Genomic DNA, 17,444 nt, shown 5'->3' with positions numbered 1-17,444 from the left:
TGAGCGGATATTTTGGAATGAATGAGTAAATGAAGAAAAGTGAATGAACAAATGAATAACGACCCCAAAGCCTCAGCTTCACAGACAAGGGGCCATCCTGCTAAGAGATGTCCATTGTCTGTGATGTCTGCCAAACCCCTCTGTGCCCAGAACGCCAGAGATGTGAGAGTCGGCTCCCACCCTGATGGCCATGCCCTCTCTCCCCACAGCCGGAGCAGACAGTCCTCATTGACCACTGTCGGCAGCAGTGCACGTGCCATGCGGGTAAAGGCGTGGTGTGCCAGGAACACAGCTGCAAGCCGGGGCAGGTGTGCCAGCCCTCCGGAGGCATCCTGAGCTGCGTCACCAAAGGTGCTGGGCTGGGCTGGGACTGGGGCTGATGGGACTAGGGATGGAGGACGGCGACTCTGGGGCTGAGGGTAGTGTAACTGGGGTGTCCATGGCGGGAGGTGTACAGGACTAATGATTGAGGTCTCAGACCTGGGGAACCCTAGACCAGGTTTCGCAGGGCCAGGGCCACCTACTTTGGGAGGTAGGGACCCTTAGGGAAAATCCAGGCTGTGGGGACCCTCAGAGGTAGTTTTCTCAGGGTGGATGTCAGAGACCCTCGGTATAAGGCAGGGACAGGCGCGCCTTTGCTCTAATGTGCTACATGGTAAATGTTTAAGCTCGCAGGCTGTACATTCTTGTTCCAGCTACTCACTCTGCCATTGTGGCATGAAAGCAGCCGTAGACTATGTAAGTGAAGAGGTCAGGCTCCTATAAGACTTTAGAATACAAGAGCAGCAGCCTAGAGGGCCATCGTGAGCGGAACACTGATGTGTGGGATTAGGCTTGGGGTTCAGACACTAGCAGCACAGGGCAGAGGAAAGACTGGTATCCCAGGAGCAGGGACAGAGAGCAGAGTTCTGAGTCTGAGGCACAGAGACCCCACCAAGGCAGGACATTGGATATGGGGACCCCTCTTAACTGGAAGATCAGGATTTCTAGGGGTATAGTCTCCAATGTGGGAACCCCCCAGACTAAATCTGGGACACAGCCACCTCCAGGGCTTATTTCTTAGGGTGAAGAGCAGAGAACCCTCCTCCCCCCAAGGATAAGAGAATAGGAGCTCCAGCACCAAGGGGTGGGGGCTAAGACTCTCAGAGCTGATGAGCAGGATAACAGGGACTCCCAGGAATGGGGGGTATATCGCTCAGCATCCATTTGAGAGATAGAAAGCACACAGCCATTTGAATGAGGAGAGTCTAATTAAAGAATCATTTACTTATTAATAGGAGATTAACTATTAAAGGGTAAAGAGGGCCTGGTGCTGTGGCTCACACACCCAGCACTTTGGGAGGATCACTTGAGGTCAGGAGTTCGAGACCAGCCTGGGCAACATAGCGAGACCTCTGTCTCCACAAAAAAATTAAAATTAGCCAGGCGTGGTGATGCACGCCTGTGGTCCCAGCTATTCAGGAGGCTGAGTTGGGAGGATCAGTTGAGCCCAGTAGTTGGACGCTGCAGTGAGCTATGATTGCACCACTGCCCTCCAGCCTGGGCAAGACAGCAAGACCTTGTCTCTTTACAAACAAACAAACAAACAAATAAATAAATAGAAATAGAAACGATAAAGAGAACACTAAAGAATACCACCAAAGCAGATATAAGAAGTAGCCCTGACTTTAAGGCTAAGGTAGAGGCCTCAAGGAAGGGAGACATTGGCTCCTCCTCTTCAAGGAGGGGAGAATCAGCCCCAAGGCTGAGTCCAGTCTCACTGTAGCTGTAGCCCACTGGGTGGCACAGAGGTTTCTGCAGGCTGGACTTAGCAAGAAGGAAACCGCTCCCTGGGAAGCCAGCTGGGGCCAGTGGCACTCACTGAATGTGGTCCCACACCCTGGGGAGAGCTGGAACGGCCAAACTGGCTGGAAGCCAGACCAGGAGCCCCTCCCTCCTGCAGTGACTCTCCAGCGCCCTCTGTTGACAAAGCTTAACTCCGTGGGTGTATTTGAAGCTGAGAGGCAGTACACAGATAATGGACCCAGGAGGAAGGAGACATTTGAAGACTGGCCTCTCCCACACAGGGGTTCCACAAGCTGGGGTCACAGATGTAGTAACCATAGGAATGGGATCTTGGACACAGAAGCCCTCCAGGACAGGGCCTCAGCAGTGAGACACCCTCAAGGCTACTGTCTTGAATACAGCAACCCTCAGGGATGGGGTCTTGCACTGAGGGAGACCCAGGCCATGAGACTTAGCTAGTTAGGGTCTCAAACGTTTCATATCCTGCTGAGACCCTGGCACTGGGCTCTTGCCAGAAGATCACCCAGGGCCCTAGTCTTGGACACAGAGGCCTCCAGGACCTGGAGAAATTGGAGACCAATTTCCATCAAATGTGGAGACATCCAGGGGGCTGAGATCTCAGGCATGGGGGACCCTGAGGCCTAGATCTTTTTTTTTTTTTTTTTTTGAGATAAGGTCTCACTCTGTCACCCAGGCTGGAGTGTAGTGTAGCTTACTGCAGCCTCGATTTCCTGGGCTCAAACAATCCTCCCACCTCAGCCTCCTGAGTAGCTGGGGACCACAGGCACACACCACCATGCCTGGCTCATTTATTAATTTTTCTGTAGAAATGGGGTCTTACTATGTTGCCCAGGCTGGTCTCAAACTCCAGGGCTCAAGCAATCCTCCCACCTCAGCCTCTTAAAGTGCTGGGATTACAGGCCTGAGCCACCACACCTGGCCTGGGGCCCAGGTCTTGAACACAGAGAACCCTGGGGCTGGTGTCTCAGACATGAATGCTCTCAGCGCTGGCATCGCAGACACAAGGACCCCTGGGGCACAGATCTCAACTGGGGTCAAGTGCACCTTTTCTCTAAAGGGCTAGATGGTAAATGTTTAAGCTTGCAGGCTATACCTTCTGGATCACAACTACTCACTCTGCCACTGTGGTGTGAAAGCAGCCGTAGCCTATGTAAGTGAAGAGGGTGAGGTTCTTATAAAACTTAAAATACAAGAACAGGGTGAACTCTCAAGCAAGGGCACCATGGAAACTGCACCTTAAACACAGACCCAGAGCCTTGGTCTTTGCCTTGGTCTTAGGTGCATGGACTCCAGGACCTCAGTCTCACACAGCAAATGGCAGGGCCTCAGTCTCAGAGGTAGGGGGACTCTAGGTACTGGGTCTTGGCTGTAGGGGCCTCTGCGGCCCGGGTCTCAGGTATGGGACCTTTGACAGCCGAGACTTAGACACAGTCCACCATGGGGCCTCAGTGTCAGACGTGTGGGACTCCCAGGGGCTGGTCTTGAAAATAGCAGGCTGGGCATGGTGGCTCACGCCTGTAATCCCAACACTCTGGGAGGCCAAGGTTGGCTGATCACTTGATGTCAGGAGCCTGAGACCAGCCTGGCCAACATGGTGAAACCCTGTCTCTACTAAAAATACAAAAATCAGCCAAGCATGCTGGCGGGCACCTGTAATCCCAGCTACTCAGGAGGCTGAGTCAGGAGAATCGCTTGAGCCCAGGAGGCAGAGGTTGCAGTGAGCCGAGATTGCACCATTGCTCTCCAGCCTGGGTGACAGACAAAGACTCCATCTCAAAAAACCAACAAAACAAAAGAAAATATAAAAGCAAACTATAGGAAGTAGGTCCTAGACATGAGGACTCTGGAATCTGGTCTTGCCTGCAGTAACCCTGAGATCCCTGGTACAGACTGGGGTAGATGTGGAGGGAGCAGCCATCCTTTACAATGGGCAGCCCCTCAAGGTCCTCCTCCCTCTTCTGTCCCCAGACCCGTGCCACGGCGTGACATGCCGGCCACAGGAGACGTGCAAGGAGCAGGGTGGCCAGGGCGTGTGCCTGCCCAACTATGAGGCCACGTGCTGGCTGTGGGGCGACCCACACTACCACTCCTTTGACGGCCGGAAGTTTGACTTCCAGGGCACCTGTAACTATGTGCTGGCAACAACTGGCTGCCCAGGGGTCAGCACCCAGGGCCTCACACCCTTCACCGTCACCACCAAGAACGAGAACCGGGGCAACCCTGCTGTGTCCTACGTGAGAGTCGTCACTGTGACTGCCCTCGGCACCAACATCTCCATCCACAAGGACGAGATCGGCAAAGTCCGGGTATGTGTGGCAGGATGGTCCCCTGAGGTCGCCGGGAGGGCAGGAGGGATCCTGACGACCACAGTTAGCAGCTCAAGGCTCTTTGTCTTCACCTGGGCCTGAAACAAACTGTCAACAAAAAGAATAATTGCAGCAAAAATATCACCCTGTTACTGGGAATTAAATGAGCCTAGCCCCTTGCTAAGGGCTTTAACGTAGGACCTCAGCATTTGCCTTTTTTATAGACCTGGGTTTGAATCCAGCCTCTCCTCCTTATGAGCTGTGTGATGCTGGGCAGTTCACTTGGTAGGCCTCATCTGTGAAGTGGGCATCGTATCAGGGCCTGCCCCACAGCAAGGTGGTGCATGTCACATGCTGAGCTCAGAGTCTAGTCCAGGTGAACAGTCGTTTGAGTGTCTGTGAGGGAACAAGTGAGAGGCCCAGAGACCAGGACATGGAGAAAAATACAGGGATATTGGGCTGGGCGCGGTGGCTCACGCCTGTAATCCCAGCACTCTGGTAGACCAAAGCCGATGGGTCATCTGAGGTCAGGAGTTCGAGACAAGCCTGGCCAACATGGTGAAATTCCGTCTCTACTAAAAATACAAAAATTAGCTGGGTGTGGTGATGCTCCTGAATTCTCAGCTACTCAGGATGCTGAGGCAGGAGAATTGCTTGAACCTGGGAGGCAGAGGTTACAAGAGCCGAGATTGCAACACTGCACACAAGCCTCGGTGACATAGTGAGACTCCGTCTGAAAAAAAAGAAGTAATCAAGAAAAAGAAATATAGGGAGATTGGGGGAGAGGAATGGGCTATCCTTTCTGCCCAAGGAAATGGAGATGTAGCTTAATGGCAGCTCACATGGAGAGACTGAGGGATGCAACAGAGTAGGCACTGAATAAATGATGGTGAATGAGTGGAAGAGACACACAGAGAATGAGGGAGGTAGGAAGGAAGGGAAGAGGAGGGAGAGACAGACAAGGAGACAGAAAGAGAGAGAGAGAGAGAGAGAGAGAAGACCAAGTGATATAGACTTAGGTGAAGACAGAGGGAGAGAGACACAGAGACACAGAGACAGAGAGACAGAGAGACAGAGACACAGAGACAGAGACACAGAGAGACAGAGAGACAGAGACACAGAGACAGGGGAGGGAGATAGAGATGAAGGGAGAAGATCTAGAAAAAGTAAAGTGAGGTTGCATTCCCCAAGACCTGGGCTAGAACAACTGTCCACAGTGTGTCAGATGACAATCCAACTATCGGGGGAAGGCCTTGGCCTCTCCCAGCCCCCGGTAGGATGAGAGAGAGGGAGGCAGAGGGCCAGAGCTGGGGCTGTAAAACCTCCAGTGACCCGTTTGCCTTCCCTCCTTCCCCCAGGTGAACGGTGTGCTGACAGCCTTGCCTGTCTCCGTGGCCGACGGGCGGATTTCAGTGACCCAGGGTGCATCGAAGGCACTGCTGGTGGCTGACTTTGGACTGCAAGTCAGCTATGACTGGAATTGGCGGGTAGACGTGACCCTGCCCAGCAGCTATCATGGCGCAGTGTGCGGGCTCTGCGGTAACATGGACCGCAACCCCAACAATGACCAGGTCTTCCCTAATGGCACACTGGCTCCCTCCATACCCATCTGGGGCGGCAGCTGGCGAGCCCCAGGCTGGGACCCACTGTGTTGGGACGAATGTCAGGGGTCCTGCCCAACGTGCCCTGAGGACCGGTTGGAGCAGTACGAGGGCCCTGGCTTCTGCGGACCCCTGGCCCCTGGCACAGGGGGCCCCTTCACCACCTGCCATGCTCATGTGCCACCTGAGAGCTTCTTCAAGGGCTGTGTTCTGGACGTCTGCATGGGTGGTGGGGCCCATGACATTCTTTGCAAGGCGCTGGCTTCCTACGTGGCCGCCTGCCAGGCTGCTGGGGTTGTCATCGAAGACTGGCGGGCACAGGTCGGCTGTGGTGAGTGCTGGGGGAGCAGAGGCGGGGTTGGGGGCGGGCTCCCGTCTCTTCGGGCTGCTTTGGTTTCACTCTGGTCCCTCTGGGTCTCTTTGTTTCCTTTTTTCTCTGTTTGTCTCTCTGTCTCTTGGGGCTCGTCTCTGGGCCTCGCTTTGCTTGTCTCTATCTGTCTGTTTCTCATTCTCTATCTCCCTCAGTTTCTGCTTGGGTCTCCTGGTGTCTCACCTTCTCCCATTTCTTTCTCTGTGTCCTCTCTCTGTGTCTTGTTCTCTGTCTCCCCCTTTCTCTGTCTGCTCCCTGGTGTCTCTCTCTGTCTCCTCCCACCCTGTCCTGGGACCTCACCCCTGACACCCTTCTCTCTGTTTCTCTCCTTCCTGCTCCTTCATCTGCCCACAGAGATCACCTGCCCAGAAAACAGCCACTATGAGGTCTGTGGCCCACCCTGCCCGGCCAGCTGTCCGTCCCCTGCACCCCTTACGACCCCAGCCGTATGCGAGGGCCCCTGTGTGGAGGGCTGCCAGTGCGACGCGGGTTTCGTGCTAAGTGCTGACCGCTGTGTTCCCCTCAACAACGGCTGCGGCTGCTGGGCCAACGGCACCTACCACGAGGCGGGCAGTGAGTTTTGGGCTGATGGTACCTGCTCCCAGAGGTGCCGCTGCGGGCCTGGGGGTGGCTCGCTGGTCTGCACACCTGCCAGCTGTGGGCTGGGTGAAGTGTGTGGCCTCCTGCCATCCGGCCAGCACGGCTGCCAGCCCGTCAGCACAGCCGAGTGCCAGGCATGGGGTGACCCCCATTACGTCACTCTGGATGGGCACCGATTCGATTTCCAAGGCACCTGCGAGTACCTGCTGAGTGCACCCTGCCACGGACAACCCCTGGGGGCTGAGAACTTCACTGTCACTGTAGCCAATGAGCACCGGGGCAGCCAGGCTGTCAGCTACACCCGCAGTGTCACCCTGCAAATCTACAACCACAGCCTGACACTGAGTGCCCGCTGGCCCCGGCAGCTACAGGTGAGGAGGGCTGTGGGCCAGACAGGAGCAGGTGCCAGCTCTGGGGTTGCCTGAGATGGTAAGGGCTTCACCATTCCCCTGGGCACCTTTCACAGCTTAGCTGGGGCATGATGGAAGGGTCAGAGTATAGGTCTAGGAGCCTGATGGCTTGGCACAGTGGCTTCTTCCTCTCTGAGCCTAGTGTATTCCTCTGTCAACTGGTCTAAGAAAAGTACCTGTTTTAGAGAAGGATGAGGAGTCAGTGACATGAGCCTATAGAGGCTCTTTGTTTTTCTTTTCTTTTTTTCTTTCTTGCTTTTCTTTCTTTCTTTTTTTTCTTAGCCTGACTCTGTTGCCCAGGCTGGAGTGCAGTGACAGGATTAGGGCTCACTGCAGCCTGGAACTCCTGGGCTCAATCCATCCTCCCGCCTTGGCCTCTGCCTCCCGAGTGTCTGGGACTAAAGGCGCACGCCACCACGCTGGCTAATTTTTCATTTTTTTTGTTGAGATGGGGGTCTCACCATGTTGCCCAGGCTGGTCTGAACTTCTGGCCTCAAGCGATCCTCTCATCTCAGCCTCCCAAAGTGCTGGGATTGCAGGCTGTGCCACCAGGCCTGGACTATAGATGCTCATTAGTATTTTCAGAGGGGAGGTGACATGCTCTGGGTCCCACAGCTAGTAGTTGGTGGGGCCAGGATTCAAACCCGTGTTTTCTCCACTCACCGTCCCCCCTCTACCTCCTGCCCGCAGGTGGACGGCGTGTTCGTCGCTCTGCCCTTCCAGCTGGACGCGCTCCTGCACGCACACCTGAGCGGCGCCGACGTGGTGGTGACCACAACCTCAGGGCTCTCGCTGGCTTTCGATGGGGACAGCTTCGTGCGCCTGCGCGTGCCGGCGGCATATGCGGGCTCCCTCTGTGGCTTATGCGGGAACTACAACCAGGACCCCGCAGACGACCTGAAGCCTGTGGGCGGGAAGCCCGCCGGATGGCAGGTGGGCGGCGCCCAGGGCTGCGGAGAATGTGTGTCCAAGCCATGCCCGTCGCCGTGCACCCCAGAGCAGCAGGAGTCCTTCGGCGGCCCGGATGCCTGCGGCGTGATCTCCGCCACCGACGGCCCGCTGGCGCCCTGCCACGGCCTTGTGCCGCCCGCGCAGTACTTCCAGGGCTGCTTGCTGGACGCCTGCCAAGTTCAGGGCCATCCTGGAGGCCTCTGTCCTGCAGTGGCCGCCTACGTGGCAGCCTGTCAGGCCGCTGGGGCCCAACTCCGCGAGTGGAGGCGGCCGGACTTCTGTCGTGAGTACTGCTCCATGCATGGTCCACATGGTCGGGTCTCTCCCTTTCCTTCCCAGGACTGTAGGACAGCAGCCCCTTCCTCCTCCATGGGGCTGCGGGGCCACCTTCCTTCCTTCCTCTGAGCTCGGTATCTCCTGTCAGGAAACACCTTGGCACTCACACACTGAAATGCCCCAAGTCAGGTACTGCAGTGAGAAAGAGTCAGTTAGAAACACCTAGTCAGAGTGTGGGCGCCGTGGTTCACGACTGTAATCGCAGCACTTCGGGAGGCCGAGGCGGGCGGATCACCTGAGGTCAGGAGGTCGAGACTAGCCCAGCCAACATGGTGAAACCCCACCTCTACTAAAACTACAAAAATTATCCCGGTGTGGTGGTGGGTGCCTGTAATCTCATCTAATCGGGAGGCTGAGGTAGGAGAATCACTGGAACCCAGGAGGCAGAGGTTGCAGTGAGCCGAGATGGTGCCACTGCCCTTCAGCCTGGGCGACAGAGACTCCATCTCAAAAACAAAAAACAAACAAACAAACAAACAAAAAAAGAAAAACAAAGAAAGAAAGAAAAAGGAAAAACAGAAAGAAAAGAAACACCTAGTCAGAAACCCTGGGTCCAGGACACTCTTGGGGACTGGTGATCCATGCTCTCAGATATCCAAGGCATGTAGATTGGGATGGGTGACCCTGCCTCTGTCACATAGCAAGGTACCCCTGGTTAGGAAGACCTAGTGAGTTTCAGCTGGTCAGAGGGCCCAGGTCTGTTGCACACACTGAAATACACCTAGTCACATAGAATTAGTCGCATACCTTCAGTGGTATCTGCTTAGATTTTATACTAACTGGTCAGTTACACTCAGAAAGAATCAGGATCCTGACATAGCCCTGGGCAGATCCACACAGATGCATAGTTAGATAGTCCTAGGTGGTTCCCTTCAGGCAGGTCTCCTGGTCACAGGTATCCTGCCAACTTCACCCAGGCACACCCTTAGACAGACCATGTCAGAAGGACTCTGGGAGTTGCTCCAGATCAGACACCCACAGCTGGGTGCCCTCAGGCAGAGTCATACCCTGAGATACATGTGGCCCCATACCCCAGTCACATTCACATCCTGAGATACCCATAGTCCGTTCTGATCTTGCATACCCCGAATAGATATAAGTGATCCATTTCACCCAGGTAAGCCTGGCTTACATGGTGAGACCCAATCTCTACAAAAAATAAAAATAAATCAGCCGGACGTGGTGGCTCACTCCCATAGTCCCAGCTAATCAGGAGGGTGAGGCTGGAGGATCACTTGAGGTGGAGGTGGAGGCTGCAGCGAGCTGTGATTGTGCCTCTGCACTCCAGTCTGGGTGAGACAGATTGAGAGCCTGTCTCAAAAAAGAAAAACATCAGCCAAGCAAAATCATTTGATCTTTAGAAATATTTGGTCAGAGAGACCTGGGCATGTCCCCTCCCATTCCAGGTCCCACACTGAGTCCCCCAGTTAGATGTCCTGGATCACATGTGCATACACAGAGACACCCAAATTGGCCTGAACAGTTTTCCCACTCAGGGCCTCCCAAGACCGCGACTCAAACACCTACCTGGCTTACGCCCACCTTGTCCCCACAGCCTTGCAGTGCCCTGCCCACAGCCACTACAAGCTCTGCAGTGACTCCTGCCCCGTGAGCTGCCCGAGCCTCTCGGCACCTCAGGGCTGTGAGTCGGCCTGCCGTGAAGGCTGCGTCTGCGATGCTGGCTTTGTGCTCAGTGGTGACACCTGTGTACCTGTGGGCCAGTGTGGCTGCCTCCACGATGACCGCTACTACCTGCTGGACCAGACCTTCTACCCTGGCCCTGGGTGTGATTCCCTTTGCCACTGCCGGGAGGGCGGCGAGGTGTCCTGTGAGCCCTCCAGCTGCGGCCCGCACGAGGCCTGCCGGCCATCCGGTGGCAGCTTGGGCTGCGTGGCCGTGGGCTCTACCACCTGCCAGGCGTCGGGAGACCCCCACTACACCACCTTCGATGGCCGCCGCTTCGACTTCATGGGCACCTGCGTGTATGTGCTGGCTCAGACCTGCGGCACCCGGCCTGGCCTGCATCGGTTTGCTGTCCTGCAGGAGAACGTGGCCTGGGGTAATGGGCGAGTCAGTGTGACCAGGGTGATCACTGTCCAGGTGGCAAACTTCACCCTGCGGCTGGAGCAGAGACAGTGGAAGGTCACGGTGAGAGCAGATGGGGAGCAGGGGGCGAGGGGCCTGTGGGTGGGTGGGGCACAGGCAGCGCTCAGCCCAGGAGTTGGGGGCACAGAGATGAGAGTGCATGTGCGAGGCCTGGGTTCCCTGAAGACAGAAGATACCAGTCAGAACCCAGAGTGGGAAGCCAATGAGGGAGGTGTCATCAGGGACTTGGGAGCTGCTCCCCCGTCTCTGTCCCTCAGTCTCCACTCTTTCATCACCTCCGTGCATTGACTTTTCTCTCCAGATCTCTCCCACCCTTTCCTCCCTCCCACTCCATCCTCTCCCCACCTCAATCCTGGATTCTGCCCTACTCACCTCCCTAGTCCGCCACTCATTGGCAGGATGTGGTGCCATCAGAGGTTGGGAAAGTGCAAGGCTGGAGAAGCTTCATGGACAGAGGACAATCTGTGGGTGACACTATCACCCCCTTAACTACAACAACAGCAGCTATAGTTCCTATACAGCTGACTGCAGACCTTTTGGCTGCCAGGCACTTCATGTCCATGGTGTCTGTATCCTTGCAACAGGAGCTGCAGGCACCATGATTTGCTTTATTTTTCAGAGTGGGATGGCCCATCACTGGCCCATAGTCCCCCCAGCAAAGGTGGAGCTTGAACCCCGTGCTGCTCTGCAGTGCTTTTCTTACCGAGAAGATTTGGTCTCATGTGGAGACTGGCATCTGAGTTACAGTGGACGGGTTTCCCCTGATACCCCACTGAAACACAGACACGCAGCTGTTTTTCTAGTAGCAGTATTGGCGAAGGTGCTGATCAATTACTGACTTAATCTGGTGAACTGGACAGGCATGACTTTTTTTTTTTTTTTTTGAGACAGAGTCTCGCTTTGTCACCCAGGCTAGAGTGCAGTGGCGTGATCTCGGCTCACTGCAACCTCTGCCTCCCAGGTTCAAGTGATTCTCCTGCCTCAGCCTCCAGAGTACCTGGGATTACAAGTGCGCAACACTACGCCCAGCAAATTTTTGTATTTTTAGTGGAGACGGGGTTTCGCCATGTTGGCCAGGCTGGTCTCAAACTCCTGACCTCAGTGATCTGCCGGCCTCAGCCTCCCAAAGTGCCGCGATTAGAGGCATGAGCCACTGTGCCTGGCCGACATGCAGGACTTAATTGAATATATTCCCTAATGTTTCCCAAGCTCCTAGAATAGCCCCTGACATACAGCGCCTAAATACATAGGAGTTGTTGGTGTTCTTGTATTTGCTTCTTACTGAAGGGGGCCAGCCCCTCCACACCTGCGGGTGTTTCTCGTCAGGTGGGATGAGAAACTGAGAAAAGAAATAAGACACAGAGACAAAGTAGAGAGAAAGAACAGTGGGCCCAGGGGACCTGCGCTCAGCATATGGAGGACCCCTGCGGGCACTGGTCTCTGAGTTCCCTCAGTATTTATTGATCACTATCTCTACTATCTTGGAGAGGGGGATGTGGCAGGACAGTAGGGTAATAGTGGGGAGAGAGTCAGCAGGAAAACATGTGAGCAAAGGTCTCTGTGTCATAAATAAGTTTAAGGAAAGGTGCTGTGCTTTGATGTGCATGTACACAAACATCTTCCGTGCATTAAAGAGCAGTATAGCCACTAGCATGTCTCACCTCCAGCCCTAAGGCGGTTTTCTCCATCTCAGTAAATAGAACATACAATTGGCTTTTACACTGAGACATTCCAATACCTGGCTTTCCTGGGAAGAGGTCCCTGTGGCCTTCCTTCCACAGTGTATTGTGTCCCTGGGTACTCCAGATTAGAGAATGGTGATGACTTTTATCAAACATACTGCCTTCAAGCACTATTTAACCAAAGCACATCCTGCACAGCCCTAAATCCATTAAACTTTAAGTCAACACAGCACATGTCTCTGCAAGCACAGGGTTGGGGCTAGGGTTACAGATTAACAGCATCTCAAGGCAGAAGAATTTCTCTTAGTACAGAACAAAATGGGGTTTCTTTTTTTCTTTTTTTTGAGACGGAGTCTCACTCTGACACCCAGGCTGGAGTGCAGTGGCACGATCTTGGCTCGCTGCAAGCTCCGCCTCCTGGATTCACGCCATTCTCCTGCCTCAGCCTCCCGAGTAGCTGGGACTACAGGGGCCCACCACCATGCCCGGCTAAATTTTTTTTGTATTTTTAGTAGAGACGGGGTTTCACTGTGTTAGCCAGGATGGTCGCGATCTCCTGACCTCTTGATCTGCCTGCCTCAGCCTCTCAAAGTGCTGGGATTACAGGCGTGAGCCACCCCGCCCAGCCCCAAAATGGGGTTTCTTATGTCTACTTCTTTCTACGTAGACACAGTAACAGTCTGATCTCTCTTTCTTTTCCCCACACTTACTGAATCCCCCAGCTTCTCTACAAATGTGGGAGCTCTTATTATCTCCCAGTTTACAGCTGAGGAAACTGAGGCAAGGCTAAGTCAGTTGCCCTTACCCACCTCCCAGCCCTGCTTGGGAAGTGTGGCAGTTGACCATCTTTTTAGGAGACTCAGCCAGGAGCATGTCTTTCTCCTGCCTTCTCCTCTGATTCTTCACATTTCCAGAAGAATCCAGTGTGCACTATCTGTGATAAGGAAGGGTGAGCAAGCGTGTTAATCAGGGGTTGATTTATTTAGTTTTTTAGAGACAGGGTCTTGCTCTATCACTGAGGCTGGAGTGCAGCGGTGTGATCCTAGCTCCCTGCAGCCTCGAACTCCTGGGCTCAAGCAATCCTACCACTTCAGCCTCCTGAGTGGCTGGGACTACAGGCATGCACCACCATGCCCAGTTAATTTGTTTTCTTTTTTATTTTGTAGAGACAGGATCTCAATATGTTGCCCAGGCTGAACTTGAACTCCTGGGCTCAAGTGATCTTCCCGCCTTCGCCTCTCAAAGTGCTGGGATTATAGACATGAGCCACTGTGCCCAGCCCAGGGGTGGATTTACAAGGCTTTGTTGGTGCCTATTAACCTTAAACTGAAACCACTGGTCCTCAGCTCATAGGTTTGAGTTCATTTCCCCAAGAATTTAGCCTAACTTTCCACTCGCTGATGCTTTAAAGCAAAAACCTATGGTGTCTGTTTACTCTTCAAAAGAAAAACCTCCACTCATAGCTGCTAATAACAGCAAATGCTCCTGAAGCCTGCATGCCATGCCAGCCACGTTTCTCAGCACTTCACAAATATTAATGTATCTGATCCTGACAACAGTTCCGTGGGGCAAACACCTTATTCCCGCCTCATAGATGAGGAAACAGAAACAGGGAGAGGTGACTCACTTGCCCAAGGTCACAAAGAGGGTAAAGGGGGAAATTGAACTTGGGCAAGTGGCTCTGGGGGCGATCATTGCTTATTAATGACTGCAGCAAGTGGTACATAAAGGATAGCTGGAGGCTTGTTACTTCATCGAGACCTGTATTCGTTTCCCCTGGCTGCCATAACAAATTACCACGAGCTTGGTGGCTTAAAACAATAGAAATGTACGTTCCACAGTCCTGGGTGCCAGAAGTTCAACATCAAGGTGTCGGCAGGGCTGCACCCCTTCAAAAGACACTGGTTTGGGGATCTTCCTTTCCCTTTCCAGCTCTGCAGACTCCAGGTTCTCTGGGCTTGTGACAACACCATTCTAATCCCTGCCTTCATCTTCATCTGGCCTTTCCTGTGTGTCTCTGTGTCTTTTTGTTTCTGGCTCTTATAAGGACACTAGTCATTGGATTTAGGGCCCAGTTTAATCCAGGATAATCTCATGTTGAGATTATTACCCTGATTACATCTACAAAGAACTTTATTCCAAGTAAGCTCACGTTACGGGATTCTGGGTGAATATGTCTTTTATGGACCACCATTCAATCGACTATCAGGCCCTGTTATTCTACCAACTTTAGACATACAAAAAGTGAAGCCCCAAGAGGTGAGGTCACACAGATCTTCAGCATCAGGCATGGGCTTGAACTAGGGTCCCACCCCCACTCAAAGTATACTTTCTGAAGCGTGGCCTGCCTCTCTCGCCTCCCAGGTGAACGGTGTGGACATGAAGCTGCCCGTGGTGCTGGCCAACGGCCAGATCCGTGCCTCCCAGCATGGTTCAGATGTTGTGATTGAGACCGACTTCGGCCTGCGTGTGGCCTACGACCTTGTGTACTATGTGCGGGTCACCGTCCCCGGAAACTACTACCAGCAGATGTGTGGCCTGTGTGGGAACTACAACGGCGACCCCAAGGATGACTTCCAGAAGCCCAATGGCTCTCAGGCAGGCAACGCCAATGAGTTCGGCAACTCCTGGGAGGAGGTGGTGCCCGACTCTCCCTGCCGGCCGCCGACCCCCTGTCCGCCGGGGAGCGAGGGCTGCGACCCCAGTGGCGAGTGTCCTCCCGATCTGGAGAAGAAGTATCAGAAGGAGGAGTTCTGTGGGCTCCTCTCCAGCCCCACAGGGCCACTGGCCTCCTGCCACAAGCTGGTGGATCCCCAGGGTCCCTTGCAAGATTGTGTCTTTGATCTCTGCCTGGGTGGTGGGAACCTGAGCATTCTCTGCAGCAACATCCATGCCTATGTGAGTGCTTGCCAGGCGGCTGGAGGCCACGTGAAGCCCTGGAGGACTGAAACTTTCTGTCGTGAGTGAGGGAGAGCCGGCGGGGCAGGGAGGGGAGAGCTTGAGGCACAGAAGGTGTAGACCCTGGGCCTTGCAGCCCCTCCCTCCCCAGGGCTCTGATCGTCAACCCCTCCTTGCAGCCATGGAGTGCCCTCTGAACAGTCACTACGAGCTCTGCGCGGACACTTGCTCCCTGGGCTGCTCGGCTCTCAGTGCCCCTCTGCAGTGCCCAGATGGGTGTGCTGAGGGCTGCCAGTGTGACTCCGGCTTCCTCTACAACGGCCAAGCCTGTGTGCCCATCCAGCAATGCGGCTGCTACCACAATGGTGTCTACTATGAGGTAGGAACCTAGTCATCTGGGGCAGAATATGGGGCCTCACCCCTCCCACTGCTCATCAGCCCCACGGCCTACTTGGCCTCTTATTTATTTCTTTTAGAGTCAGGCTCTCACTCTGTCACCCAGGCTGGAGGGCAGTGGTACGATCATAGTTCACTGCAGCCCCGAATTCCTTGGCTCAAGCAATCCTTCACCTCACCTCCCAAGTACCTGGGACTATAGGCGTGCACCACCAAGCTCAGCGAATTTTTAATTTTCCTGTGGAGACACAGAGATGCGGGCGTCTCACTATGTTGCTCAGGCTGGTTGTGAACTCCAGGCCTCAAGCCGTCCTCCCACCTTGGCCACCCAAAGTCCTGGGATTCATGGCGTGAGCCACCATGCCCGACCCACTGAGCCTCTTTTTTTTTTTTTTTTTTTTTAAGACATAGTCTTGCTCTGTTGCCCAGGCTGGAGTGCAACCTCCGCTGCCTGGGTTCAAGCTCACTGCAACCTCAGCATCCCAGGTTGAAGCAATTCTCTTGTCTCAGCCTCCCGAGTAGCTAGGAGTACAGGCACGTGCCACCACGCCCAGCTGATTTTTTGTATTTTGGTAGAGGTGGAGTTTTGCCATATTGGCCAGGCTGCTCTCGAACTCTTGACTTCAAGTGATCCTCCTGCCTTGGCCTCCCAAAGTGCGAGCATTACAGGCGTGAGCCACCACAGCTAGTCCACTCAGTCTCTTCAATGTCTCTTGTACCCACTCCTTTCCCCGTCCCCGTGGCCCTCCCTTGGTCTAGCTGGTCCTCTCCCACCTGGGTCCCTCCCAGCTCCTACCTCTGCTCCCTCTGGTCCACCCTCCACGTGGCAGTGGTAAAGATCTTTCTAAATATGACCATGGGCTCTGAAGCTTTAAACCCTCCCCTGACTCCCCGGGTCAAGTTGTGGCTTTGACTTCCGGGTCTGGACGAAGGGAGCCTTTCTGACCACAAAGACAAGATTTTCATGGGTTATACCAGCTGCTAACACCCTCTCTTTCCCTCTCCCACTCTGTCCCTGTTGGTCCTTTTTCTTTGACTGGAGCATGTATTTGTCTAATGTCCGTCTCCCTTGCAGGACTGTGAGCTCTCCTAGGGGTGGAACCTTCTCTCTGTTGTTCTCCTCACATAAATAATATTAATAATAACAGAAAATGTGTAGATAGTGCTTACTATGTATCTGATACCATTTTAAGTGCTATGTGTGCATATTTTTATATATGCATTACATATCTAAAAACTTTTTATTCTGAAAACGTTCAAACATGCAAAAATTAAGAGAATAGTGCAATGACTGTCCATGTACTTACCCATCACGTGATTAGCTTCAAAAATAAGCCACATTCTCCGGATCTTGTTTGATGTTTACCCCACGTATCTCTCCTATCTCAATGTTTTAAAGGAAACCGTTTTCTATTTTTTTTTGTTTTTTTTTTTTCTTGAGATGGAGTCTTGCTCTGTCACTCAGGCTGGAGTGCAGTGGTGCCGTTTCGGCTCACTGCAAGCTCCGCCTCCCGAGTTCACACCATTCTCCTGCCTCAGCCTCCCGAGTAGCTGGGACTATAGGCACCCGCCACCACGCCCGACTAATTTTTTGTATTTTTAGTAGAGACGGGGTTTCACCGTGTTAGCCAGGATGGTCTCAATCTTCCGACCTCATGATCCACCTGCCTCGGCTTCCCAAAGTGCTGGGATTACAAGCATGAGCCACCGCGCCCAGCCTACCCTTTTCATTTTATCTGAATTTTACATGTGTTATTAACTCAGTTATACTTCCATAGGCAGGCGCTACTATCATCTGCAATTTGCAGATCATGAAACTGAGCCATAAAGAGGTGAAGTAACTTGCCCAGAGTCACACAGTTTGGAAACAGCAGAAACGGGCTTCAAGCCCAGGCAATCTGCTCTTAGTTACTATGTCACACCATTTCTCCTACAGCAGACATTGAGCGGATATTTTGGAATGAATGAGTAAATGAAGAAAA

At 53.6% G+C, this 17,444-nt stretch overlaps 1 protein-coding gene across 1 annotated transcript in view; it reads left to right on the top strand.

The window, feature by feature from the left end:
• FCGBP (Fc gamma binding protein) overlaps positions 1 to 17,444 on the top strand; it is a 92,314-nt gene that overhangs the window by 37,291 nt on the left and 37,579 nt on the right. Inside the window, exons 11-18 of the mRNA XM_024238152.3 lie at positions 210 to 351; positions 3,775 to 4,112; positions 5,471 to 6,044; positions 6,438 to 7,054; positions 7,784 to 8,327; positions 9,936 to 10,528; positions 14,533 to 15,127; positions 15,246 to 15,445. Of these exons, the coding sequence (XP_024093920.3) occupies positions 210 to 351; positions 3,775 to 4,112; positions 5,471 to 6,044; positions 6,438 to 7,054; positions 7,784 to 8,327; positions 9,936 to 10,528; positions 14,533 to 15,127; positions 15,246 to 15,445 (3,603 nt within the window). The remainder of the gene's footprint in view (positions 1 to 209; positions 352 to 3,774; positions 4,113 to 5,470; positions 6,045 to 6,437; positions 7,055 to 7,783; positions 8,328 to 9,935; positions 10,529 to 14,532; positions 15,128 to 15,245; positions 15,446 to 17,444) is intronic.

This window comes from Pongo abelii, chromosome 20, assembly GCF_028885655.2.
Source record: "Pongo abelii isolate AG06213 chromosome 20, NHGRI_mPonAbe1-v2.0_pri, whole genome shotgun sequence".
Classification (NCBI taxonomy): Eukaryota; Metazoa; Chordata; class Mammalia; order Primates; family Hominidae; genus Pongo; species Pongo abelii.
The sequence above is the reverse complement of the archived record's forward strand: the minus strand, read 5'-3'. Positions and strand labels throughout refer to the sequence as shown.